General features: G+C 46.9%; 1 protein-coding gene and 1 pseudogene across 9 annotated transcripts in view; both read left to right on the plus strand.

The window, feature by feature from the left end:
- The first annotated feature begins 3,541 nt into the window (after positions 1–3,541).
- DCAF4 (DDB1 and CUL4 associated factor 4) overlaps positions 3,542–26,285 on the plus strand; it is a 28,389-nt gene continuing 5,645 nt past the window's right edge. Inside the window, exons 1-10 of one of the 9 annotated variants that reach the window (XM_070593545.1) lie at positions 3,542–3,868; positions 4,468–4,575; positions 14,639–14,732; positions 17,390–17,490; positions 17,925–18,082; positions 18,826–18,908; positions 20,124–20,226; positions 22,175–22,318; positions 23,229–23,278; positions 26,134–26,213. In XM_070593545.1, coding sequence (XP_070449646.1) covers positions 14,647–14,732; positions 17,390–17,490; positions 17,925–18,082; positions 18,826–18,908; positions 20,124–20,226; positions 22,175–22,318; positions 23,229–23,278; positions 26,134–26,213 — 805 coding nt within the window. In that variant the 5' untranslated portion in view covers positions 3,542–3,868; positions 4,468–4,575; positions 14,639–14,646. The other 8 variants (XM_070593548.1, XM_070593546.1, XM_070593550.1 and 5 more) reach the window with 8 other exon arrangements.
- On the plus strand, positions 5,280–6,473 carry LOC139079326 (CBY1-interacting BAR domain-containing protein 1 pseudogene; annotated as a pseudogene).

Raw genomic sequence — 26,285 nt, forward strand, 5'->3', positions numbered from 1 at the left:
CTTGGATATCACTGAACAAACATGGACAAATTCTGATGAGAAGGATCTTTTTTCTGGCCTCTGGATGGACTGTTATCACACAATGGACATGTTAATTTGACTATGTTTCTCTTGTATTGATTATATTTTGGATCAGTGTCTTCAGGATGGGATTTGACAGGCATCCTGGTTCCTTTAGCAACATGTTTACAAGTTACCTCTTAAAATGGACAACTTCTGCAGTTGGTTGCTGTACATAATGCACTGATTCATTTTAATTAACATTTAAATTTTATTTTAATAGGTAATATATTCATATAGTCAAAATTGGAAAGGTACAATGAGGCACACAGTAAAAAGCTCCCTCCCTCCCATGCCCGTCTCTTAACCACCCAGGTCCCCTCCCTAGAGTTAAGGGATATTATCAGTTTCCTATGAATCATTCCAGGGAGATACACACACACATTTTTCACCCTATACAATACTTTACATACTATTCTTGACCTTGCTTTTTTCACCAAGAATCTATCTTGGAGGTAGTTTTATATCGCTATAAGAAGAGCCTCCTCATCCTTTTTCTTTTCAGTGCACAGTATTCCACTAAATGAATCTGCCATCATTTTTTGAAATTAGTCTCCTACTAATGGGCATTAAGATGGCTTCCAAACTTTCGCTATTATACAATGCTAAGTCACTTTGCACATAAGCAAATATATTTTTAGGATGAATTCCTAGTAATGTAATTGCTAGGTCAAAGGTATGTGCACATTTAATTTAGATAAATATTGATTTTTGTTGTTAGCGCCATTGAGTGGATTCTGACTCCTAGTGTCCCTGTGGACAGCAGAGCAGAACCCTGCCTAGTCTTTTTGTGCCATCCTCTCACCTCCCAGCGCTCTATCAGACAGCACTCTGCTGCTATTCACAGGGTTTTCATGGACAGTTTTTTTGGAATTGTATGGCCAGGTCCTTCTTCCCAGCCTGTCTTAGTCTGGAAGCTCCACTGAAACCTGTCCACCATGGGTGACCCTGCTGGTATTTGAAATACCGGTGGCATAGCTTTCAGCATCACAGCCACATGCAGACGCCACAGTATGACAAGCAACAGACCCACGGTGTGGTTCCCTGACGGGAAACAAACTCAAGCCATGGTGGGGTGAGACCACCGAATCTTCACCACTAGACCACCGAAATATTGATATTCTGCTAAAGTGTCTCCCTTGGAGAGCATATGAGAGCCTGAGCATTAACAAACCTCTGGATTTTGCCTATCTGGTCATGGAAAAGGATATGTCAGAGGAGTTTTAAATTACATTTCCCTTATATTGAGTGAGGTTGAGCATCCTTTCATGATTACTTCCTTTTCTGTATAGTTGGCATAGACACCGCTCATTTTTCTATTATTTTTGTAGGAATATTTTATGTATTAGGAAAATTAGCTCTTTTCAGTGAAATGAGTTGTAGATATTTTATACCAAATCGGAGTATGTCTTTTGACTTTCATTTTGACAGTTTTTGCCTTGAGAGCACAAACTCTGGAACCAGACTGCCTAACTCAGGCCACACACCAGCTGTGTGACCTTGAGCAAGTTCCTTAACCTCTCTGTGACTCGCTTTATCAGTGAAGTGGTGATATTAATAGCATCTACCTCACAGGGTTGTTCTAATTAGAAGAATGAATATATGGAAAGCGCTCAGAAAATATGTGGCACATGACAAGGACTATAAAAGTATTGTTTATTTTTTGAGTAGTCAACTTTAATGTCGATTCATTTTAGATGCCATTTCAAAGAAAAATTTTTATTTGCCTTGGCTTCCAATTCTGGGGATGAAATAGAAAAAAGGGATTAGTTTTACTTTGATGGTAACATGCACCATTTAGATACCAAGCCATCCTCATAAGAGGGTGCTTAAGCGCTGGGAGTGGAGACTAAGCTGTGAGGCGCTTTACAATCGGGACATTTACTCCTCACCACCTTATCATGGTCCTCATTTTACCTCTGAGGAAACTGAGGTTCCGAGATGCCACACGACTCGCCCAAGGCTAAGCTTCCTTTGTGCATTGACTTGCGAGTGTTCTTTAACCTTTTTCTCAGTGTGCCTATTGCAGGTCCCCAAGGCACATCGGGTGCCAACCCCACTGTTCCCTCACAGGAATTCAAAAGAGCTGGCTGGCTGGCTGGCTGCCGTTCTCTCACTCAGCAAGCCCCAAGCCAAGCCCGTCTGACTTCCTCCAGTGACCACCCCCATCTTCAGCTTACAATCCAGTTTGACTCCCCCCCAAAGAGTTCAAGTAGCAGATTCTCCCTCTGAAATGCTCTCCCACCCACCCCTCCCTTCCATCCCAGCTGCTGACCCTCTGGTTCAGCTCTGCCTGCCTTTTACGGGACCGTTGCTGCAGTAAGCTCCTGACAAGCCTCCCAGCCGACTTCCACAATCTCTCCTCTCCAACCTCTCCTAGGGTGCTGCCCGGGTGATTTCCCCAAAGCGCAGCTCTAGTTCCCAACTCTCAAAGCCTGCTGGTTTCTTTGACATTTGACCCAACCTTGCTTGGTTTTGCTTTCAAGACTCCCCTCCCATCCAGCCAAAATGAATGCCTCACTATTCCTTGAGCACCCTCCAGTCAGGTTGATTGTTCTGCTTAGAATTTCTTTCTTTCTCCTCTCAAGCTTCTAGAAGCTGTTTTTCATTCTGACTATACTCACTTCCCCGGTTCCCTTCACCACCTTTCCGCACTCCACACCCTGCATTTGTTTGTAAATTCCTTGAGAACCGAAAATCCTACCTTCTTTGTTATTGACTGAAATGCTTTCACACATGGGTACAATTGATAAACTCCACACCCTATTTTCTAATGGGTCCAGCCACTCGCAGGGGCCTGGGTTAACCCAACACACAGCGTACCAGGCCTTCTAGTGGCAAGAACCAAGCCTGGCCTAATCAACCCAGCTCTTCTCACAAAACTGTCACTTCTGGCCAAGTGTCCATCACAACCTTCTGTTTTCCTTTTAGATCTGACGGCTGTCAGCTGCTAACTGGAAAAGGCACAGCACGCAGAGAACATTCTGGAAATATTGACTGTCTGAACAAACTTTACTCTGGAGACATGAGAATGTTAGATCAACTTGCTTGTTTTAACAGAAAAAAATCAAGGCGCAGCAAAGGAAGAGACTCGCCCTAGGTCACACAGCAAGTAGGAAACAGATCCAGACCTGGAACCCAGGCCTCCTGACTGCAGTTCAGGGCACGCCCCTCCGCACCTAGCCACACAGACCTAGGGTCACCAGCCTCAGCCACCTGCGGTCACTGCCGAAGACGTCACCCTGTCCCTTTGGCTCTCCCTCATCTCAGAGCCTCCATCATCCTTCCCATAACACAACCCTTCCTCCTCCCCAAGTCTCAGTTTTGAAGATAATGGACCCGAGCAGCGAGAGGACTGCTCCAGGGTGGACCAATCGCCTGCGGGCAGGGAAGATTCTCGGCGCTGGGTGGGATACCCACCGCTGCGGCACCAGCCACCTCGGACCTCCTGAATTCCGCACGCAGCCTCCAGCCCCGCCCCAGGGCGCCCGGCCCCGCCCCCAGCGCGCCCGGCCCAGGCACGCCTTGTCGACACGCGGCCTCTTCGCCATGCCTGGGCGGAGCCGAACCCTCAGTCCCCGCCCTCTCCGTAGGATCCACCCTATTGATGTAGACAGACAGAAACTGCGTCCAATGAGAAGGAAGGGGCGGCCGCGATGGCCCTATCCGCTGCGGCAACACAAGAAACGGCGCAACTAACTGGCGGACGCTCTAGGTTGGTCTTTCCGGGTCCTTCCACGCTTCGCTGGTATTCCTGCTGAGCCCCAGCGTGAATCCGAGGGAGAGGCGGAAAGGACCCTCTAATCAAGTGAGTCTGTGCCCGTTTGGGTGACCGTTGGGGTTGGTCCGGGGGCTCCTGCTGCGTCCCCCTCAGAGCCCAGGGTGGGATAGGGGTGTGGGGGAAGGCCCGAGAAAGGGGCGGGGAGGAGCCGAGCACGTGGAACTCAGGCCTGACTGTGGCGTGGGCGGGGGCTGGGCCGGCGAGCTCCGGGCGGGTGGGCTTCGTGGGCGCTTGGAGCCGGTCTGTCCTGTCGAGTCGGATCTGCAGCGGTAAACACGGGGGAGGGAACCCCGAGTGTCGTGTCCGATCTGCAGCTGTCAACACGGGGGAGGGAACCCCGAGTGTCGTGTCCGATCTGCAGCCGTCAACACGGGGGAGGGAACCCCGAGTGTCGTGTCCGATCTGCAGCCGTCAACACGGGGGAGGGAACCCCGAGTGTCGTGTCCGATCTGCAGCCGTAAACACGGGGGAGGGGAGCGCCGAGTGTTGCAGCTCGGTGTCTGACCCGAAGGCGCATTTTTCTAAACCCTGATGCTGAAGGTGCCACCCAGCACCTGCTAGTGGCTGGACTGCGGGCCCTCGGCGGCGGTTTACCTGGAAGCTCAGGTTGTGGGTGACTTTTTCAGGCAGGTCTGCAGAACGGCTAAGGCGTGTCGGGCGCTTTCCGTGTGCCAGGCGCTGCGCGAACAGCTCTCCAAGCGTTAACTGACTTTTCTGCGCACCAGCCCCGTGAGGTAGGTAGTAGTGCCTTTGTCGGGCTCAGAAAGGGGCCTGATGAACTTATTACCTGCCCCAGGTAACTCACAGACTAGTGAGTAGTGGAGCCCCGGGTTGAACCCAAGCTTTCCGAGTTAACCTGCACACCTAGTCGTGTGTTAGTGACAAGGCCACCTTTTCTACCCTAGCACTTGCGGGGTTCTGGAAGCCTCGTCGTGCCCTTCGCTGACCTCAAAACCATGATACCCCCTTCCCTTTGGTGGGCATGGGGTGGTCCACAGACATTGTCTTGTCAATCAGACAAGAGGGAAAGGAAACTGATGCGACAACGTCCTGGAGGAACCAAACAAAATCCCACAGCCCCAAACTTTAGTTTTAAGTAACACTGACCCTGGTGCTTGAGGCGGTGTCCCGTGAGTAGCCAAGCCCAGGGCCCACACCAGCAGGGGTGGAGCCTTTTGTCCACCACCCATTGTCTTTCTGGGCACGATTGTTAGCCCGCTCAGGCTCAGTTTCCTCATTTGTAAAATAAAGTTAAAACGCGGGGTGGGCATGGCAGGCTTCTCCTAGAGACGGTTTTCTATTTGGCTTTAAAACCAATGGCCTTAGGCTTTCCACATCATGGTCCCGTCGTCTCTATCATCTGAATTCCCCTGTTGTTCGACATTAAGGATGTTTCTCCCTTTTAAATATTATAGTACTGCTGTAGTAAATCTTTTTTGTTTTTGAGGTATATATTTCACATACCATAAAATTTGCCGTTTTAAGGTATACACTTCGAGGGGGTTTTGTAGTATATTCGCGAGGTTGTGTGACCATCACTACGATCTTATTCCCGAACATTTTCATCAGCCCAAGAAGCCGCCCTGCGGCCGAGGCACCTTGGAGGCACTGGAGCTCCCTCTGGGAGGTGCGACCTGGGGCGAGGTCCAGCCGGCCATCTCCGGCCTGCGCCTGCACCGTAGGGATCCTGCGGCCGGGCCGGAATGGCGCCTTGGGGGAGGGGAGGGCCAGTTGTCCTGGCCCCTGCGGGACGCGCTAGCATTCCGGGGAGCTGGGTGCCGTCTTTGCTGCTCCTGTGCGGGAAACTGCCAGACCGAGCGGCGGAGCAGCCCCAGGTGAGCGAGCTGCACGAGCAGGCCTCTCCGGAGAGCCCGGCTGCGAAGCAGGGCCTGAAAGACAGCGCAGGAGTTTGCCAGACTTCGGGGTATCGACATGCCGAGGTTGAACGACTTGCAGCCAAAGGAGCAGAACCGTGGAAAGCTCCTGGAACCCTTGTCAAAACGAACTGGACGACGTCAGCAACATGAACGCAAGGAGTGGAGGAGCTGAGCAGTTCCCGAGATGGGAAAGGACAAGGCAGCAAGCCGTCGATGGACTTGTGTTTTACGGCAAAACCCACTTACAGAGAGCTGCCCAGACAGCTCCCACCTGGAGGAAACCACTGGCAGTTTGAAAAAGCAGCAAATAAAGGATATTAAGACTGTGTTTTCAGAGTTTATCACTGTTGAAATGCTCTTCACAGTAAAGCTTTAGACGTAAACACTGATACCTACCAAAATATGCAAAAGATTGATGAGGAGGATATTCGGAGGTTTTCAGAAGCTCTAGGTATCCGCCAGATTATCCATCTCATTTAGATACTGCAAGAGCAGATTCAGGGGTGCCTTTTCCGGGGTGCCTTAGCTAAGTGTGTGTCTGGAACAGGGCAAGTGTCCACCTATCAACTAAGAAAGGATCACCAAGCAGAGGCTGAAGAGTTAGATGTTACAGAAGAAGAAAATTAGTTCTCCTAAGTACACTTTTCGTTTCCATTTTTGTCTTAAAACGACTCAGAATCCGGGATTACTAAATTATAAAACTGTGTACAAGCTTACTGTGTTAAACTTCAAAATGAAATGCTAACTGAAAAGAGAAAAAATTAAACTTATGCTGACCCAAAATGAAAGTTTTAAAAAATATTATACACTGAGTCACGTCAACCTCCTACCTAGTGATCTGTGAATTTATTATAAGTCCCCCCTTCTTTTAGATTATGAATTTCAAAGTATTTCATATTAATGCACTGTAGCTGGCTGGGAGTCCTATAGTAAGTAGATAACAGAAACTAAAAGATCTGCCTCTTCCACTTAGCTTCCTTTAGGTTGACTCCAGAAAAGCATCCTGTCTAGTTGTTCCAATTAAATATGAATTCTATTCCATGAAGCTTTTTTTTTTTTTGAGGAAGATTATCCCTGGACTAACATCTGCCGACAATCCTCCTCTTTTTGCTGAGGAAGGCTGGCCCTGAGCTAACATCCTTGCCCGTCTTCCTCTATTTTATATGTGGGACGCCTGCCACAGCATGGCTTGCCAAGCGGTGCCGTGTCCGCACCTGGGATCTGAACCAGCGAACCCTGGGCTGCCAAGAAGGGGAAGGTGCGAGCTTAACCGCTGCACCACTGGGCCAGCCGCCCCCCCATGAAGCTTTAAGTAAAAGACAAGTTTTCTTTTTAAACTTATACCGAAACATCAAGTTTCATTATTCAGTGTGTAAATTTATCTTTCAAGTGTGTAATCAAAACAATAAAAGAAATAGGACACCAATATATCAGTTTTACAAATGCATAAAGCATAGGTTTTAATTTAAATGAAAGTCACAACCCGATTCTGGTTTTAAAACAAGTAAAGCTGCTGCATATATTAATATGCAGTACTACAGCTTTTGGAAAGCTAGTAATTTGGTGGAATGTTGCCTAAGAAAACATGAACAAGTACACATGGAACATCATAAATCATTTAAAATTCTGTAGAAATTTTACCAGCCTGCTACCTAGTTAATAAAAGTGTATAATAGTAACACTTTTTCCTGAAAATATGAAACAGTTAAATCAGAGCCCTTATCAACTCGTTTGGGATAACTAGAAAAAGCAGTTATTCATAACAGAAAAATAGCCTTTGTAGAAGCTTTAAAAAAAACAAGGACCCTTGTACCAATTGTCACTCTCCTTTCCCTGCCTCCTCCCCTCCCGCCCCCAACCCTTGGAAACATATCTCCGTATCTCTTGCTTTCTGTCTCTCTCAATTTGCCTCTTCCAGAGATTTGGAGGTTTCATATACATTGAATCATACACTGCCCTTGTGTGTCCAGCTTTTGACTTAGCAAAATGTTTTCAAGGCTCCTCCACATTGCCACATGCATCAGTACTTCATTCTTTTTCTTCTTTTCACTTCCTGTTGCATGGATGCGCCACATTTTGTTTACCCGTTCATCAGTTGATGGGAATTTGGGTTGTTTCCACTCTGGGGCAATTATGAATAATGCTGTCGTGAACATTACTGTCCAAATTTTTGTGTGGCCATATGTTTTCATTTCTACTGGGTTTTGCTGGGTCCTGTGGTAACTCTGTTGAACCTTTTGAGGAACTGCCAAACTGTTTTCCAAAGTGGCCACAGGATTTTGCGTTTCTACCAGCAGCGTATGGGGTTCCAGTTTCTCCACATCCTCACCTCGCAGTACTTAATCTGTTTTTTATTATAGCCATCCTGGTGGGTATGAAGCAGTATCTTATTGTGGTCTTAATTTGTGTCTACTTGATCACTACTGATGTTGAGCATCTTTTGGCCATTTGTGTATCTTTGAAGAAACGTCTTCAAATTTTTTGCTTATTTTTTAATTGGGTTATTTTTCTTGTTGAGTTGTGTATATATTCTGGATACTAGATCCTTGTCAAATACATGATTTAAAAATATTTTCTCCCGTTCTATGGGTTGTCTTTTCACTTTCTTGATAGTGTCCTTTGATGCACAAAAGTTTTTAATTTTGGTCAAGTCCAATTTATCTTTTTTCTGGTGCTTCAAGTGTCTTATCTGAGAAACCATTGCTGATCCAAGATCATGATTATTTATACCTCTATTTCCTCAAAGAGGTTTATAGTTTTAGATCTTGGATACATTTGAGTTAATTTTGTATACGTTGTGAAGTAGAGATCCAAATATGTTGTTTGCAGGTGAATGTGTAGTTGTCACAGCAGTTGAAAAGATTATTCTTTCCCCCATTGAATGGTCTTGGACCTTTGACAGAAATCAGTTGGCTATAGATGTATGGGTTTATGTCTCCACTCTCAATTTTACTGCATTGATCTGTATTTTTATCCTTGTGCCAGTACCCATGACTTGATTACTGTGGCTTTGTAGTAAGTTTTGAAATTGGGAAGTAGAGTCTTCCAACTTTGCTCTTTTTCAAGATTGGTTTGATTAGTCTGGATGCCTTGCATTTCCATATGAATTTCAGGATCACCTTGTCCATTTCTGCAAAAAAAGGCAGTTAGAGTTTTGATAGGGATTGCACTAAATCTACAAATCCATTTGGAGGCCATCTTAAGTCTTCCAATCCATGACATAGATGTCTTTCCATTTATTTAGGTCCTCTTTAATTTCTTTCAACAGTGTTTACAACCGTTTTTAGTGTACAGGTTTTGTACTTGTTTTGTTAAATTTATTCCTATGTATTCTTTTTGATGCTCTTGTAAATGGAATTGTTTTCGTTAATTTCATTGTCAAATTGTTCATTGCTAGTGTGTAGAAATACAGTGATTTTATATATGTCTTGTGTCTTGCAACCTTGAGTAACTCATTTATTAGCTCTAATAGTTTTCTTGTGGATTCTTTAGGATTTTCTCTGTGTAAGATCAGGTCATCTGCAAATAGAAATAGTTTTACTTCCTTTCCTGTTTGGATATCTTTTCTTTCTTTTTCTTGCCTAACTGCCCCTGGCTAGAACTTCCAGTACAATGTTGAACAGAAGTTGTGAGAACAGACATCCTTGTCTTGTTCCTGATCTTAGGGGAGAAGCTTGTGGTCTTTCATCACTAAGTATGAGTTAGCTGTGGGGTTTTTGTAGATGCCCTTTAGCAAGTTGAGGAAGCTACCTTCTATTCCTAGTTTTTATCGTGAAAAGGATATTGAATTTCATCCGCTTCTCCATCTATCAAGATAATCGTGGAGGTTTTTTCCTCATTCTATTAATATGGTATATCATGTTGATTGATTTTTGTGTGTTGAACCAACCTTATTTTCCTGGGGTAAATCCTACTTGGTCATGTTGTACACTCCTTTTTATATACTTCTGGATTTGGCTTGCAAGCATTTCTTGAGGACTTGTGTCTGTGTCCATAAGGTATGTTGATCTATAGTTTTCTTGTGATGGCTTTTTCTTGTTTTGTTAACAGGGTAATACTGACCTCATAAAGTGAGTTGGAAAGTTGTAGTAAATATCTTGCATGTGATCTTTCCAGTCTTTTGGGTTATTCTCTCAGGATTGATTCCCAGAAAGCATGTACATTTATAACGTACTTGATAAGTATTGCACAAACATTTTCCAAAAAGTCAAATCGTGTTTATTTATTGTTAGAGATTAACATTACTTCTTTCCAGAATAATGGTCTCTGAGAAATTCTTCTTCTTTACTCTTTCAGGTATTTAAAAGATTCTCTGAAAGGCAGAGCCAGGCTCAGCCTTCCACAACGCATCTTATTTTATGTCTGTGCCTGGCAGAGCAGCTCCAGAGGAGCTAAGAGTCAGCCTTTTGCCCAGCAAATTGTTATTGAGCGCTTCCTGCCTGGAACAGGGTTTCTCAGCCTCAGCACTCTTTTGGGCTGGATAATTTGTTGTAGGGAACTGTCCTGTCCATTAGCGGATGGTTAGCAGCATCCCTGGCTTCTCCCCACTAGATACCAGTAGCATCTCACCCTTCTCCCCCAAGTCGTGACAAACAAAAATGTCTCCAGATACAGTCAGATGTCCCCTGGTGGGTAAAATTGTCCTTGGTTAAGAAGCGCTGGTCTAAAACTGATATGTGCTGGATTTCATATTGCTGTCTGATAAAATTGCCTCTTAACTTTGAATTTGAATCTTCACTGTATATTTGGCTTTGGATCCACTTTTGTCTCAATGTGTGTCACGACATGCTGATGACTTTGAAATCTCTATCTTTTTCCTTGTTTCCTCTCTGAATTCCCAGACCTTTATGTACAACTGCCTGCCTGGGTGTTCTGCAAACATCTTGAGATTGGTTTGTTCAAAATCAGACGTATTCTCTTCTGCCCGCCCCCTGCCCCAGACTGCTTTTCCTCCTTTATTCTTGGTCTCCCAGGTCAGGACTTACTGGTTCTCAGCTCCTCTCTCTCTATGTCTCTTGTGAGATTCAGCTCCTGAATCTGAATTCGGGCTCCTCTGTCCCAAGCACCCCTTTCATAGTTGATGGGTTCATCTGACCTGCTTGCTGCGGAAGTCCTTACCTTCCAACTCGTTCCTTCCACCGCTACCTTTAAAGTGCCCTTTCCGATATGCAGGTCTAATCATGTCACTGCCCAAGCACCTGGAGCCCTCATGATCTGGGCTTGCTGCCTCTCCACCTCATCCCCCAGCCCCTTGTACCTTAGGCCCTGGGCATACCGAACTGCTCTCAGGCCCCTCCCCCACCTCCTTGCCTGACATTCGTACTTCAGGCTGCGGTTCAGATTGTCTCCCCTCTGGCCCTTCCACTCAGAGCAGTCACTCCCTTCTCCCACTACGCCTGGAGAGACCCGGGTCTTCACCCACCCGATGCACTGCAGGAATTGGTTCGTGTACTGTCTCCTGACTGAACAGTGATGCCTTGAGAACAGGGACCACAGCTTATTTTTCTCTGCCCACTCACCAGTGCCTGACATGAAGTGGGCCCTCTGTAAGTGTGTGTTGACTATCAAATGGAAATACCCAGAGTAGAAGGAAGCTAGCTGGGATTTAAAGTAACTGTGAGGACTTTTGTGTCATTTCTTAGTTCAGTGAACATTTACGTAGAGCCACCCGGGTCATGGGTGCTACGAATAGAAAAAAGAACAAGGCAAGTTCTTTGCCTTAAAGAACTCACCTCACGTCTAATGCGAGACGGGAGTACAAACAGTTCAATTCAGAGTGATAGGTGCGAGCATAATCCGTGAAGTGGATATTGAGAGAGAACTACGTTTGCATTTGGGGAAGACACACTCCCCACCCCTGAAATAAACGTCTTGAAAACATGAAAAGATACCATTTCTTGTTACCCTTAATCCTTTCTGTATTTGCTCTACTTCTATTTATTGTGACTTTTTAAGAATGACTTTGACTTGATCTCACTTAGTAAATGAGTGGTTGTTGTCAACCCCGCTGTCCTATAGCAGTGCCTGAACCTGTGCTTGTGTGAGCTGGTGGTTTAGACATAGTCTCGCTGGCTCACCTGTTACTTCATGGTTGAGTGTGTCCTGATCGTGCAGCCCCGTCTGGAGGATAATGGTGCCGGCAGGCCGTGGTCCTGCCTCCTAATGGGGGAGCTGAAGCCTTTGATTCAGCATCACGTGACCTTCGCTGTATTCCTGCATTATTTCATAATTCAAGCAAACTGGAATCCTGTGTGCAGAATATGCAATGCAAAGAAACTTTTTTCTTTTTGTAGAGTTGGTAATAGTAATAATGATCTTTACGTGAATATGGCCTATTTTTCTACCAGTTTTCTTAACACTGGCCATACATATTTCCCTTCCTAGTCACAGTGCCTTTTAGCTTGTAACTTAACTAGGTAATAAATACAACTTTATTCTTAAATAAATATTAAGATAATTGATCCATAGAGAAATCCATGCATGTGATATTCAGGAGCCGTTAAAGTGGTTGCTTAGGAAAATGAATGAAATCATTATATTATTGGACAGGGGTGGGGATAGTGATATTCTTTACAGAGAAGGGAAATATACATAGGAAAAGCAGACTGGGATGAACTTGGAACCTCTTGAGTTGCTGAGTCTGTGAAAATAGACGTGAGGTGCTGGCATAAGAACTTGACGCTCAGGAAGGATGCTCGGGATTGGAGGTGAGCCTGTGTTGGCAGATGAGACGGTGTTAAGTCTGGAAGAAGAGCATCTAGCACAGAACAGTGGAAAACACAGGATGGGTGACCTAAGAAAAACTGGAAAAGGATGGATTTGACAAGAAGAGAACCAAGAGAAAGATATCCCAGAAGCCAGTGGAAGAGTGAAACTTCGTGATGTCACTTGTTGCAGGAACAAGGGCTAAGAAGAGACCACTAACTTTGGCACATGGGTGATCATTGGTTAATACCTGAGCAAGAGCTTTTCAGCAGAAAGATGAAGCTGGAGGAGGCCTGACTGCAGCGGCTTGAGGAGTGATTGGGAAGCAAGGAAGTGGAGTGTGTGCATGTAGACCACACCCTCAGAGTGTTTCTGTGCCTTTTGGCCTAGAGATGGAGCACATACAAGTGAAAAACCCGAGCATGTTTATAAGCTGAAATGAGGAGGGGGGAGGTTGATGAAACGTATATGGGAACAGACGTCTGCGGAGTCTGAGAAGGAATGAGGTCAGCTGCCAGGCGGGATGGGTTTGCCAGGAAAAGGTGCAGGGATGCTTTCTCCAAGGGGGAAGACGCTAAGAATTAATAAAGGCAGATATTCGTGGAGGGGTTGGGAGAGAAATTGGGTATTCGTGTCTGGTAACACCCCCCTGTGAGGTGGGGAGCTCTGCTGTCTACTAAAGGTGACTGGAAGGAAGTGGGAAGGGTTTTAGGAGAGTGTAAACACCCAGGATTATCGAGAGTGAATCAGACTAAGCATAAATAAAATTAGGTCAATTTATAATGTCCCGGCAGAGGATGAAAATGAGACGTTTATGGTGGCTCTAAGTCTGCATGGCTGTATAGTTTCCTTCAGTAGTGCTTATTAATTCTGGCACAGGACTGGAGAACAGCTGGTTAAACTAATCTGGGCTGTGGAATGGCCTAGTGCAGGAAGCAGACTGACTCTGAAGCCAGCAAATCAAGGACTTTGTTACAGAATTGGTGAAATGTTTGGTTACCTACGTATTATACTCACTGAATTTCTCTTCCTTTTCTTTGTATCATATTAGCCCCAACTCATAATCATAGGTTGACACAGAAGTAGTTGAATAAATGCTGAAATCTGAAACGTGGGTCTAGACTTCTGGCGCTCTGTTTGATGTTATGGTATTTGAATGTAGTTTTAAAATCTATTCGGTGAGCTGTCATCCTTGTCTCTAATGAGTGGGAAAAACTCACCAGGTGTTGGGAATGCATGAAACTCACAGCACCTGGTCCATGTACCACAGTTGAGTCTTTTTTTTTTTAAAGTGCTATATAATTTTTTATTTACTCTTTTTTTTTATTAATGTTATGATAGATTACAACCTTGTGAGATTTCAGTTGTACATTTTTGTTAGTCATGTTGTGGGTACACCACTTCCCCCTTTGTGCCCTCCCCCCACCCCCCCTTTTCCCTGGTAACCACCGATCAGATCACAGTTGAGTCTTTTTTAAGAACTCCTAATGTGATTCCTAGTGTTAAAACTGGTAATGTTTTGATGATTGTGATAGATTTAGTCTATACGAGATAAAACTTTAAAAAACCACTTGGAAAGTTATTAGAATGTCACTGTCATTAAGTGGTTTTATCTCATTCCTTATTTCAAAACATCATGTGCACATCTGTCCCTTTAACAGCAAGGGGACTTCAGGAAGTTAAAACACCCTTTATTAAGCACATTGAGAAGTCATGCACATTGGCCCTGTTTGTGTTCACGTTTTTGGCTGTTCAGACTATATAGGAGAAAGTTTTCACTGTCATCGCTATTCTCTATGAATAAGAATGTGTGTGGATTGAAAGAAAAATAATTATATGCCCTGGTGTTACCTAGTAAGGCAGAGAAAGAAGAAGAACTTGAGAGTTCTCATGCCAGGCTCAAACTGTCACCCTAAAGTAATTGTGAGAGTGTCGGCACCTCACATGGTGGCCCAGGGAATGGAGGTTAACATGTTTTCGGTCCAGGTGTCAGCTGTAAAGTAAGAGAACTGAAGCCGGAGAGGTGGCTACAGAAGTGTTGGATTTTGTCGGTGTCTCCTTTGCAGGGGTGGCTTGGTGTGGTGGCTTTGATGATAACCCAGGTTGGGCCATCCTTTTGCCTTGTTCTGAGCATGAAGGAACTATCAAGAAGCAAACAAAAGAGAAAAGCACATGCGCACACGTTTGTATGTAATTTTCTTTTTTTCTCTTTTAGGAGCAGAAATGAGTGAAAGCAACTGGCAGAGTAGAAGACATGAGAGAAGGAACCACCGGCAGTACCCTTGGTTCAGGCAACATGGTTCTAATAGGCAAGTGCTGTTGCCCAGTGCAACAATGTTCTTCCATTTTCCAGCACCTTGCGTCCGTGTGACTCACTGGGGGTCTCATCAAAATGCAGGGTCTGAGGTGAGGTCCGATGAGAGCCTGCATTCCTAACAAGCTCCCAGGAGTGTTGCTGCTGCAGGTCAGCCTGCCTGCCACACTTTGGGTAATGAGATGATGGCCACACTCTTGTTCCTTTTCAGAGTGACCATGACTTCTGGCCGGAGCGTTAGGCATAGGCTTAGAACTAGACATCATCTAATGTAACTGGAGAGCTGTTTGTCCACTTTGTAGACTTTTTTTTCCTCTCTCTCTTTTTTGTCTTTTCTTCCAGCCAATGAAAATAGGTTTCTGGCAACCTAATTTCATTAATTCAGCCCAAGTCCTCACAAAGGCTCTCTATATAATACAGTATTTACGAAACACAAAAAAGGTATAAAAGAATAGTAAAATGAACACCATGTCACCACTGCCTCACTTAAAAAATAAAACGTAGTCTATACTTAGTTGAAGTCCCCAGTATAAACATTTTCCATGCTCTAGTAGTTTTTCTGCGTGAAGGATATGCAGTCCAGTCTCACAACGAGACCCCACTGCACCACCCGCCGGGAGACGGCACCTCTTCGTGGTTCAGGGTGCCGGCACGGCCTCTGGCCAGAAGTCTTCACGCAGCTTCTCCTCACCAAAGGAGACCCATAGGCCAATTGCCACACTCCAGGCCTCCTCGTGAAATGGACAGAATTCAGGGCCGGCCCCATGGCCAAGTGGTTGGGTTTGCGTGCTCTGCTTCAGTGGCCCAGGGTTTCACTGGTTCGGATCCTGGGCGTGGACATGGCGCCACTCGTCAGGCCATGCTGAGGCGGCATCCCACATGCCACAACCAGAGGTACTCACACCCAGAATACACATCTATGAACTGGGGGGCTTTGGGGAGAAGAAGGAAAAATAAATAAATAAAAATCTTTTTAAAAAAATGGACAGAATTCTAATTCTGTCAGACGTCAGAAGACGTCAAATACCAAGATGTTTCTCTAGAACAGGTTAACCTGAACAGTAACAGAAAGCATCAAAATGTTGTGGAAAGAACAAGGGCTTTGGAATTAGGAGGTCTGGGTTTGACACACTGCTTTTTTCTGTGTGAAAGTGGGCAAGTTACTTAATCACTCTTGAGTCCCTCTTCTGGTACAAAACACAGCTGGTGCTTCTCTTGTTAGGTTCGCAATCACACATGTAAAGCCCCTCACAGGCTGCCTGGTCCTGAGCGGGCCCTCCGTGCATGGTGGACCTCAGCAGGTGCAGAATCGAATCTCTTACTCTAAGCCACGAGCCCAGACTTGACCCGTATTGTAGAAAGGTCAGGACAGGGCCCAATGTTTGTATGTTTTGTGAGGAGAACCATGGATACTTTCTGGGCCCCAGGCCTTCCCCTGAGGGTACAACCTGTAGCAAAATGTGATCTGAGAAGAGTCTCAGCTCAGCTTTGGCAGAGTCACATGGAAACATGCTGGACAGCCACCCTCTGGGCTCTGGAAAGAACGGAGTTGCAGTCCTTGGGCTAGAAACGTAGATGTTTGCCATGACATGTAATCCTGCCTCCTCGTGCAGCTGATCACACATGAGCTGCCTCAGGAAGCTCTGGGCCATAAAGAGGAGAGTGAATAATTTTCTCTGAAACCATACATAGTATTTTTTTTTTTTTTAAAGATTTCATTTTTTCCTTTTTCTCCCCAAAGCCCCCCGGTACATAGTTGTATATTCTTCGTTGTGGGTCCTTCTAGTTGTGGCATGTGGGATGCTGCCTCAGCGTGGTCTGATGAGCAGTGCCATGTCTGCGCCCAGGATTCGAACCAACCAAACACTGGGCCGCCTGCAGCGGAGCGCGCGAACTTAACCACTCGGCCACGGGGCCAGCCCCCATACATAGTATTTATAGAGAAAAGAGAGTTCTTTTATTCCTTCAACCTAGTTTTGCAGTTTGTGTTCCTTTTGCTGGGGTGGGGAGGGGAACTTCTTGATTTTCAAGTAGATTTTATCCGGATTCTAAGTTACCTCTTTTGCTCTATCATTGTACCCTTCAGGCTGTCACTGCCCCAGAAGCTTCTTGAGCTTTGCAAATCAAGTGTTTAAATAGTGTCTCTATCCCAGCGTTACTGAGCAGATCGCCTCTCTGCCCTGAGCCCCACTTTCTCCATCTGTAAGGTGGCGCAGCCAAGGAGAATTTAAACTTTTGGTACTGGTGAATCCAGTGAAATTCACCTGGCCTTGTAACTGCTGTTCAGCTGACAGATGAGCCCAGATGGTAAATTCTCATTGGCAAAGATTTCTGTTCTCCTTTTCACCTGGAAAATTCCAACAGACCTCACAGAATGCTTAAGTGAGGAGATAAGAAAAGAGAATTACCGTGACTTCCATCCTCTTTTAAAAAAAAAAGAACGAGAAACCGAGACCTTGCCCTAACTTTGATGTATTTGCAGTAGGTAAACTGCTTTCAAGGAAAAGAGGAGTCAGTGCTCCCCAATTAATCAGAAGGGTCAGAGGGTCGGGGTGGAGGCTGCGGAACTGCCTGAGCTGCTTCCTGCAGACCCCACAGTCAGAGTGGCTGGAACGCAAGCCCTTCACTGCAAGTTACCCTGACTGTCAGCAGGTGTAACACGAGGCCACAGCAACGCCTGCAGGATTCCGGCCACGGCGATGACGAGGCCCCGTCGACTTCATCCAGCACAGCTGGCAGTTCTTCCGTGCCAGGTAAGCAGTCTGCTGGATAGGACTCCTCCAGCCCTGCCCGTGGGGAAAGATGAAACCTTGTCCTGCCCCGTCATCGGGTTATGTCTGCTCTGGCTGCCCTTTTTCCTCAGCCCTCTGTGTCACTTGCATATGGGTGCACTCTTTGTGTCAGCAGCCCATTTCTGCCTTGGAAGAAATTCTGGGAGCAAGTTGAACACGAACAGGAGGACCTGGGTGTATCAGGAATGGCGATCCTGAGGCACCAGAGCCTGAGGGGTGATTTGGCTCCCCCAGGACTGCCCTGGGTCCAGGATGGTGGGCAGTGCTGGCCCACCTCTTGCCCCTCAGAAAAGACAGGCAGCTGTGAGGGGTGGTGGGCAGGCCACTGGCCTCCTTACCAGGTGGGTCAGTTCACAGTGTTAAGTTGAAGTGGATTTTATTTCTTGTGATTAAAGACCTACCAGGGTATTACTTTGACCCGGAAAAGAATCGCTACTTCCGCTTGCTCCCTGGACATAACAACTGCAACCCACTCACAAAGGAGGGCCTCCGGCACAAGGAGATGGAGAGCAAAAGGCTGCAGCTGCTGGAGGAGGAAGACAAGCAGAGAAAGGTGGGCTCCACACTCGTAGGGGCCGCCCTGTCCCCTCCACTCCTGCCAGCTTCTGCCCACTGCTGACAGGTGGCTGTTAGATGCCCTATGACTCTTAGCACGTGCACCTGAGGGAGTGTGGTGTCGAATTGTCTGTGGCAGGCACCTGATGAAGAGAATAAGAACGGGCGAGAAATCCCCTCCTCCCTCCCCCCTTTCCTTATTTGCTGTTTCATCAGTAATTCTAACATTTCGTCCTTCCCGGAGGAATCTTGGGAAGCAGCATGATACAGTTTCAGTAACTGTATTTTCAGTAGAAAACCTGGGTGTGTGGTTTGAACCTGAGGGTTCCTTATATCCCTTCTGGGGATTAGATGCCAGGACATTGTGATGGTTATGGGCACCACAGAACGGAAAATCCAAGCCCCAGGGTCAGCACAGGTGGAATGGAAAGCGTGATGCGGACCTGAATGTCCAGTGCCATCCTGCACTCACTAGCTCAGTGGCTTCATCTCCCCGGGCACAGATCACAGCGGGGCTTGCACAGCGGCGCTGAGCATACTTCCCAGCTCACACCTGCCTTCTTGGGATGGGCTCTTCCTCTGCCAGGGAGAGGAGCAAAGGAGACGGTTGGAGTTTTAATGCATATAATTTCTGCCGACTTAATACCCGTTTCTTCTAAAAACATTCTCCATTGTCCTATAACATAAAACTTCATTGAATCTATCTTTTTTCTTTTCTTTTCTTTTCTTTTTTTTTTTTAGAAAATAGCCAGGATGGGATGTAATGCATCTTCCTTGCTACAAAAAAACAAGCTGGGTTTTCTCAATGTCACCAGTTATTGCCGGTAAGACTATGCCTCATTACGTTTTCTTCTTGGATATTCTTATCCTATTGTTTCTGTGGTCCGAGAATCTACTCAGGATAGACCTCGTAGCTTCTCTGTGAGGCGTCTTCACCATCAAGGGGCTCTAGCTCACACCTTGCCTTCTGCTACTAAAACTAGCCCTGAGAGAACCATTCTCCCTCCAGAACAAGGAGAGAAACTCCTGCAGGAGGCCAGAACAGGGGGCATCTAGGCAGAGGAATTGGGCAGAAATTTCCTAAGATGTTCTCTCTGTGTTACTCTTAAATCATTTTTCGTTTAGTAGAAGGTCCTATAACTTCATTCCTGTGAGACTTCTGCCTCCTTTTCCCTTTCTGATAAGTTGTCACCAAAAACGGAGCGTTAAATGGATGTATGTGAACTAAACATTATCTGCATACTTGTGATATCTGATGTAACTAAAACCTGTGAGATAGGCTGATACTCCCCCCAGTTTCCAGAAGAAGAGACTGAGGCTCCAAGTGGAGTGGTCTCTTCAAGGTAAAGCTAGAAAGGGCAGAATCTGTCTGACTAATGCCTAAGCTCCTAACCCCAGCATTCTGCTCCCTCCTGCAGTGCGTGGACAGGTGAAGAAACAACATGAGTTTGGGTGGCTTATAGGGAGCACAGCTCTCATCTTGGGGCAGGGCCCCCTTTAGGGAAGGCCAGCCGTGCAGGAGATATTAGCCGGGGCAGGTGGTGCATGCCTCTCCTGTATTTCCCTCCTCCTGAGAGGGAAAAGCATTAAGGGAGGTATAGGAAGATACGTTCTTCACCCTAAAACGTATTTTGTTCTTAGTGGAGAGGTAGCTGGGACGCAGGAGAGGGAAGGGGCAGTAAGATGGGCGACTGCATCCCTGGGCTCTTTGTTAGCTCCGTGTCCTTGAGGACGTTGCTTCATTTCTCAGGCACGTTCTCTTCGTCTCAAGAGAAGGAGCGGTACTAGATGGTCCAAAAATAAATCCTTTCCGTTCTAACTCTCTGACCCAGTCAATGGGCCACCTGTTTCTTTGCCTTAGTTTTCCTAAGAGTTCTAAAATTGAGATTATTGGGGATCTTGCTCAACTCCATTGATATGGAGAGGCTGAGCAGGGGCCATGGTCTTCAGGGTGTGGGATAGGGCAGAGCCCGAGTCGTCCTCACGGATACCGAGGTGTGGCGTCCATGCCCTCCCTGCCCCCCTTTTCCCCTCTGCAGTTTAGCCCATGAGCTGCGACTGAGCTGCATGCAGAGGCAAAAAGTCCAAATTCAGAGCTCGGATCCCTCCGCTTTGGCAAGTGACCGATTTAACCTCATACTGGTGAGTGGGAGGGAGCTCTCTGTGGGTGCCAGGGGTATGGCTGCCATCCCCTGACACTTCGTGGCTTAGCATTGGTTTTCATCAAGCCTAGCTGTGTAGAAGCCAGTTGCCATGAAAACAGATGGCATCCTCTTGGTTTTTTCATTTTAACAAGCACCTACCAGCTAGCCGTTGGCAGATGCTAAGCTGGCAGGGCAGGCTGTGCTGTGACCATCGTCACCCCCACTGCAGCTCTGTCATTTGACATGAGAGCCTGGGCCTACCACATATTGACTAAGAACCATCACAGTGACTTTCCCTGGGATGTGTTGTGTACACAACTGAAAAGGTACACATTGGACCAAGGTACACAGTGGACCACGGACTTCTCGTCCTTCTTATACTGGGGCAGCATGTGGTGGCTAAACCTGAAGCTCCAGTGTTCTCCAGTGGCAACGGCATATTACTCCCTTGTTTGCTGTGCCTGACCTGAGTAGCAGGGGCCTGCGGGCCACTGTCCCTCGGCCTGCGCATCCAGCACACCTCCATCACACCATTTGCAGGGAGCAGAAAGCCTTCTCTGCTTTTGGTTAGACCTGAGCTGGAAGCCAGGGCCAACTACATGAGCCCAGGGGCCAGGGAACTGTTGGCAGAGAACCAGAGGGTCCACTGCAAACAGGAGGAGCCAGACCGCTGAGCTCGAGTGAGAACTCAAGGCCACAGGGAGCCTTGTGGCCTGCCCTGCTAGCCCTGTCCTTCCTGGAAGCCAAGGGAAAGCCAAGGAGAGTGAAAGGATACGAAATTCCTTGTGATCTCCTGACAGGCCTGGAGGCTGCAGCCACAGGATTGACCTTTGAGGTCTTGCCCCAGGAGACCTCAACAGCAGAGCCTTTCCACATCAGGGGTGTTGGGGGCCAAGACTCACATTGTCTCTCCTGTGGCTTTAACCCCCCCCACTGTGTTTGGGGGTACAACTTGACCTGAATCAGTAGAATACTTTCTTGCAGTGGGCTCCCCTCAGGAGCCCCTTCCTTGGGGCTCTTGGGTAAACTGGCTGGAGTGTGCGTGCTGCTTAACAGAGCCTGAGCTCCCCCAGTCCTCCTGCCTCGTCTTGCACAAGCTGCGGGCTGGCCCTTGGAAGATCTTCCCCAGCACCCAGAGTTACAGGTGACTAGTTGGCCACTGTGACGAGAGGATGGGCCTGGGCAGTTTGCCACCCAGAGACCAGTTTTTCAGATCTGAGTCTAGTCCCTGGTAAGGATTCTTCAAGACCATAACCGTTCTTCTCGAGTACACCTGCGGAGTGAGTGCAGTTTCACCAGACTCCAAACCCACTTGTGTTTTGTGTTATATTTATAAATACACATAAAATACAAAATAGAGTGTTTGCTTTGAAGTAATTATTAACCACCTTCTTTTAATTAAAAAAATCTTAAAAATAACCCACACCCCGATGCAGTCTTCTCTCTCATCATTTTTTGTCAGTGCAATGTCTTTTTTTTTTACCTGGTGGTAATCATAGTGTGTGGGTGACAGGAGGACAATTTTGTATCCTTGTTTTTATTACTTTCTGGCTAGAACTAGCATTTCCCACATTGCTGTGTGGCTTTCGTGGTGGCCACCTGCTCTGTCACCATGTGGCTCATCTGAACAGTTTCTCTGGATGGACATTAGGACTCTGCCAAACAGCGAGTGGGGTCACTGTGGACTGCAGACTTCCTGGCAGGGCCCCTCACTGCTGTCCTCGTCCCTGCTCCTGTGTTGTGAGACAGACGCCTCTTAGCTTTGCCCAGCGATGGCTGTGCTGAGTAGTGACAAGTTAGGTCATCTCCATGCTCCCTCATGGACGGGAGCTCTCACCAGGTGAAAACACACAGGGCACGGGGGCCAGGAGAGATGGGCAGATGGTCTTAGGCAGCCTGCTTGGCTCAGCCTGCAAGGTGACCTACAGTCCGTTTTCGCCCTCCAGGCGGATACCAACAGTGACCGGCTCTTCACAGTGAATGATGTCAAAGTCGGTGGGTCCAAGTACGGCATCATCAGCCTGCGCGGTCTGAGACCCCCCACGTTCAGGGTGCATATGCATGAAAACCTCTACTTCACCAACCGGAAGGTACGTTGCTCTTCCGTTGTGCCTTGGAACCCCCTTTGCCTTTGGATCCAGGGGCACTGCAGGAGTTGGCCAAATTGAGAGAAGAGGAGAGAACTTGGTGAAGAAGGCAGGGTGCGGTTACCTCATTTTCCCCAGGGAAAAATAGAGTTTTAGGTCCCGCAAACCCAGAGGGGAAGAAAGGGCCTCAGGAGTTTCTTATTTTGGTAGAGAAATGGCTTTAGATGGGGGAAGGCTTGAAGCAGTGTTTTTAACTGGTCATGAGGACCTTCCTTCCAGGAGGGTCGAGTCGATCCAGGGCAGCCCACCCACGCACGGAGTCCCTAGAAGTGTGCTGACAGCTTGGGTGGAAGGGCCTCCCACTGTGTCAGGACGATGCATTGGTCACTCAGCCAGTCTGTAGCTGACACTGAGGTTTACGTAAGTATAAGGAGCGTGCTGTCTAGGGGGTACCCTTTAAATTGCGGTGGGGTGACGGTTGCATCTATGAGGAGCTGTGACTTTCTGTTCTCTTGGGACATGAGCCACAAGGTGGATACAGGTTGAAAGTAGATTCTGGGTGAAGTGAGGTACAGAATGCCTTCAGGGTTAGGATTGTCCCCTGCCATTGCAGAGAATTCATCCCCTGGGGGGTAGACGAGGTGTCTCACTATGAGGCCCATGCCACTGATGAAGGACTGGGCCTGGGGGTTACTTCCTCCCTGTCCCCTTGCAAGGCTCTGCATGGTAGTGCAGGGAGCTTCCCTGTTCTCAGATTGCTTGTTCTAGCCCCCTTTAAAGGAGCAAGATCTGAAGAAAAAAGTCACATGTCCACATCCCTGCAAGTTATTCCACAAATAAGCTTTTGTCTGTTTCTCCCCATGAGTTGGCAGTCAGACCAATCTTTTCATCTTGCTGTGTGCTTCCTCACCAGGTAAACTCCGTGTGCTGGGCCTCACTGAATCACCTGGATTCCCATGTTCTGTATCTTTTGGCAGACGAAGAGGTTTGGTGGGCAGGTCACACCCTGAGGTTAAAACAGTATGGGAGCAGGCCTGGTGGTGCAGTAGTTAAGTTCGGCACACTCTGCTTTGGCAGCCTGGGTCCGCGGGTTCAGATCCCAGGCGCAGACCTACACCACTCAGCAAGCCAAGCAGTGTGGCATCCCACATACAAAATAGAGGAAGATTGGCACAGATGCAGATGTTAGCTCAACAACAATCATCCTCAAATAAAAAGAGCTAAGATTGGCAACAGATATTTGCTCAGGGCCAATATTCCTCACCAAGAAAAACCCCAAAAGAATAGTATGGCGTTTCTCCCGTTTCTGTGGGCAAAGGAGAGGGTGAACATCCGCACAGCTGGGTTTAAAGAGTGCCGTCTCTTGTAGCTGGACGGCTTGCCCTCTGGTGGTCATTCCAGGTAATCGTCAGGCTTTTGTGCACCTGCTGCTGAAGTTTGTGGGACATTCTCCCTTGACAAAAATGGCGCCTTGTTCAGACCTGCACTCTGCGTTTTTTCCCAAAGAGTGGTGGGGGTTAGACTGAATTCTTTCTACACTTTCTGGACTCTTCGTTAACCTGCAGCCTGTTAAAGGATTAGATCTACGATAAGGGGCCTGTAGGTATCATACAAAGTTTGAGTGTAACCTGGATGTCAGCCATGGTAACTGAAAGTGCACTTGCGTAAGGACTCTTCCCACATCCTCGCCCTTCAAGCCCGGAAGCAGAGGGAGTTTCTTTAGGAAGGAATTGAGCTGCCCAGCTGCAGTGTTCTCACTTACAGTTTCAACAGCCTCTATACTAGAGATATTTAACATGGGGCTTACCACCGGAGGCACTGTGACACGCACACATTACACATTCAGACCTTCAAGGATGTTGCCTGATTGCTTTGCAGAAATTTACATTTTTCCATGAGAGGTTGTGTGTGTTCATTCCCACAATGTGTATGTGTTTATTCCGCTCACATCTACTGAGCATATCCAATCCCTGTGGAAGGTGCTTGAAATGAGTGGCTCAACAGATAATCAGTCTGTGCAGTGATGCCTGTGGGGCAGTTGGGTGGAAAAGGGATGCAGGATTCGGGCCGCCTTCCTGGAGGTGGTTCCCACATGGGAAGGAGGGGATGAGCTCCCCTCAGAAAGAAGAGTCAGGAGAGAGCTTGGCACATTGGGCAGCAGTAAGGTGTTTGGTATCCATGATGCCTCTGGCTGGCTAGGTTGCAAGACTGAATCCTGGGGGCTGTGGCATGCCCTTGGAGGCTTGTGACTGTGGAGTCATTTCTTATATAGCAGTTTAGGTGATAGGCTGATGAGGGTGAGGCCTCAAGAAGACCGCAGTGAGACTAAAGAGGACAGTGGAGAGGGTGTGACCTGATGGGCAGGAGTGGAGGAGGGCACAAGTCTGAGAGGCTTAGGATCTAGGCCAGGGAATCTCGGTGCTAGGAGAAGGTCTGAGGATGGAACTCGAAGAGTGGTGTTGTGGAGGCCAAGAGGAATCATGTAGTTAGAAACTGTGCTCCATGGCCACGGGGCTAGACTGGAAAGTGTTCATCAGCTTTAGAAACTAAGGGCCCTTTGGACACCTTGATGGGAACATTTCAGTGGAAAAGTGACTGTCAGACCTGGGTTACAGTGGGTTGAAGAATGAAAGCAAGGCAAGTAAGTGGGGATAAACACAGATTCCTCTTGAGAGAAGTGTGGCTGTGAAGGGACAGGGAGCAGAACCAAATCAATCGGAAGACAGACACCCAATACAAAAGTCGGCAAAGGATATAAAGAGGCAATTCAAAGAAAAGCAAACTCAATGACTTATAATCAGATGACGGTACATCCAGTTCTAATAGTCATGGGAATCCAAATTAAAATAATGAGATGTTATTTTATACCCATTCAGATAAGCACAAATTTTAAAAGTCTGACAGTGCCAAGTTTTGGCAAATGTAGAGAATGGGGAAAACTCTTGGTATGAATAATGAATAAAGTAATTCAACCACTTGAAGTTGAAGATGCATGCAGCTTACATCCCCACAATTCCTCTCCAGCTTAGACACTAGAGCAGTGTTTTAAAACCACAAGTCTTGACTTATCAGGGGCCATTAAGTTAGTTTCTGAGTGGCCTTTTTTTAATGAAGTAGACTAGAAAATACGTGTTTCATATTTAGTAAGGGTAAATATTTCATGAAACCTTTGTTTCAAATGTGTGTGTAGTGCATTGTAGTGTAAAGTTAAATTCTTACCATGGGTTTAAGAAACACTGCCTTGGAGCCTGCCGTCGTGGGAGGGAGACAACAAGAGATGCTCCTTCCAGCAGCAGAGCAAAAAAAAGAAAATTGAAAATAACCTCCATGCCCATCACCAGGAGAGTGGATAAGTTGTGATATATTCATACAGAGGAGTGCTTCATGGTGAAGATGCGAGAACTGGAGCTACAAACATCAACACAGATGAATCCAGGAGACAGTGCAGACTGAAAAGTCGTGGAAGATGCCATTTACATCTGTTTTAAAAACATAAACAGTTCTTTATATTGCTCACAGACAAGTGCGTCATGGAAATAGTATAACATGGCCTAGAACTCAGACCAGTTTTAGAAGAGTGAGTCTCTGGGTGGGAGAGGAGAGAAGGGAGAATTGGACTGGGGAGGGGTCAAAGACAACTGTTAAATGTATCTCTGACAATTTTTTCCTTTAAAAAAATCTGAAACTAAATATGGAAAATGTAATATGTTAAATCTGGCCTATGGGTGTTATTCTTACAATTCTTTGAAAGGGTAGTAATGCTCATTCCCCTCCCAGAGGAGAGCCTTGTGCTTGACTGTCCTTAACAGCTCTTCCAGCCTGTGCCTCATGGGCATCGCAGAGACTCCAGGCTGTGCCACCCTGCTCCCAGCCTCGCTGTTTGTCAGTAGTCACCCAGGTACATGGGCCTTTTCCTTGGACGAGGAGGTGCTCTGAGGGAGGTCTCTGTCCTCTGCCTCCCAGGAGCTGC

This window comes from Equus przewalskii, chromosome 25 (genome assembly GCF_037783145.1).
Source record: "Equus przewalskii isolate Varuska chromosome 25, EquPr2, whole genome shotgun sequence".
Classification (NCBI taxonomy): domain Eukaryota; kingdom Metazoa; phylum Chordata; class Mammalia; order Perissodactyla; family Equidae; genus Equus; species Equus przewalskii.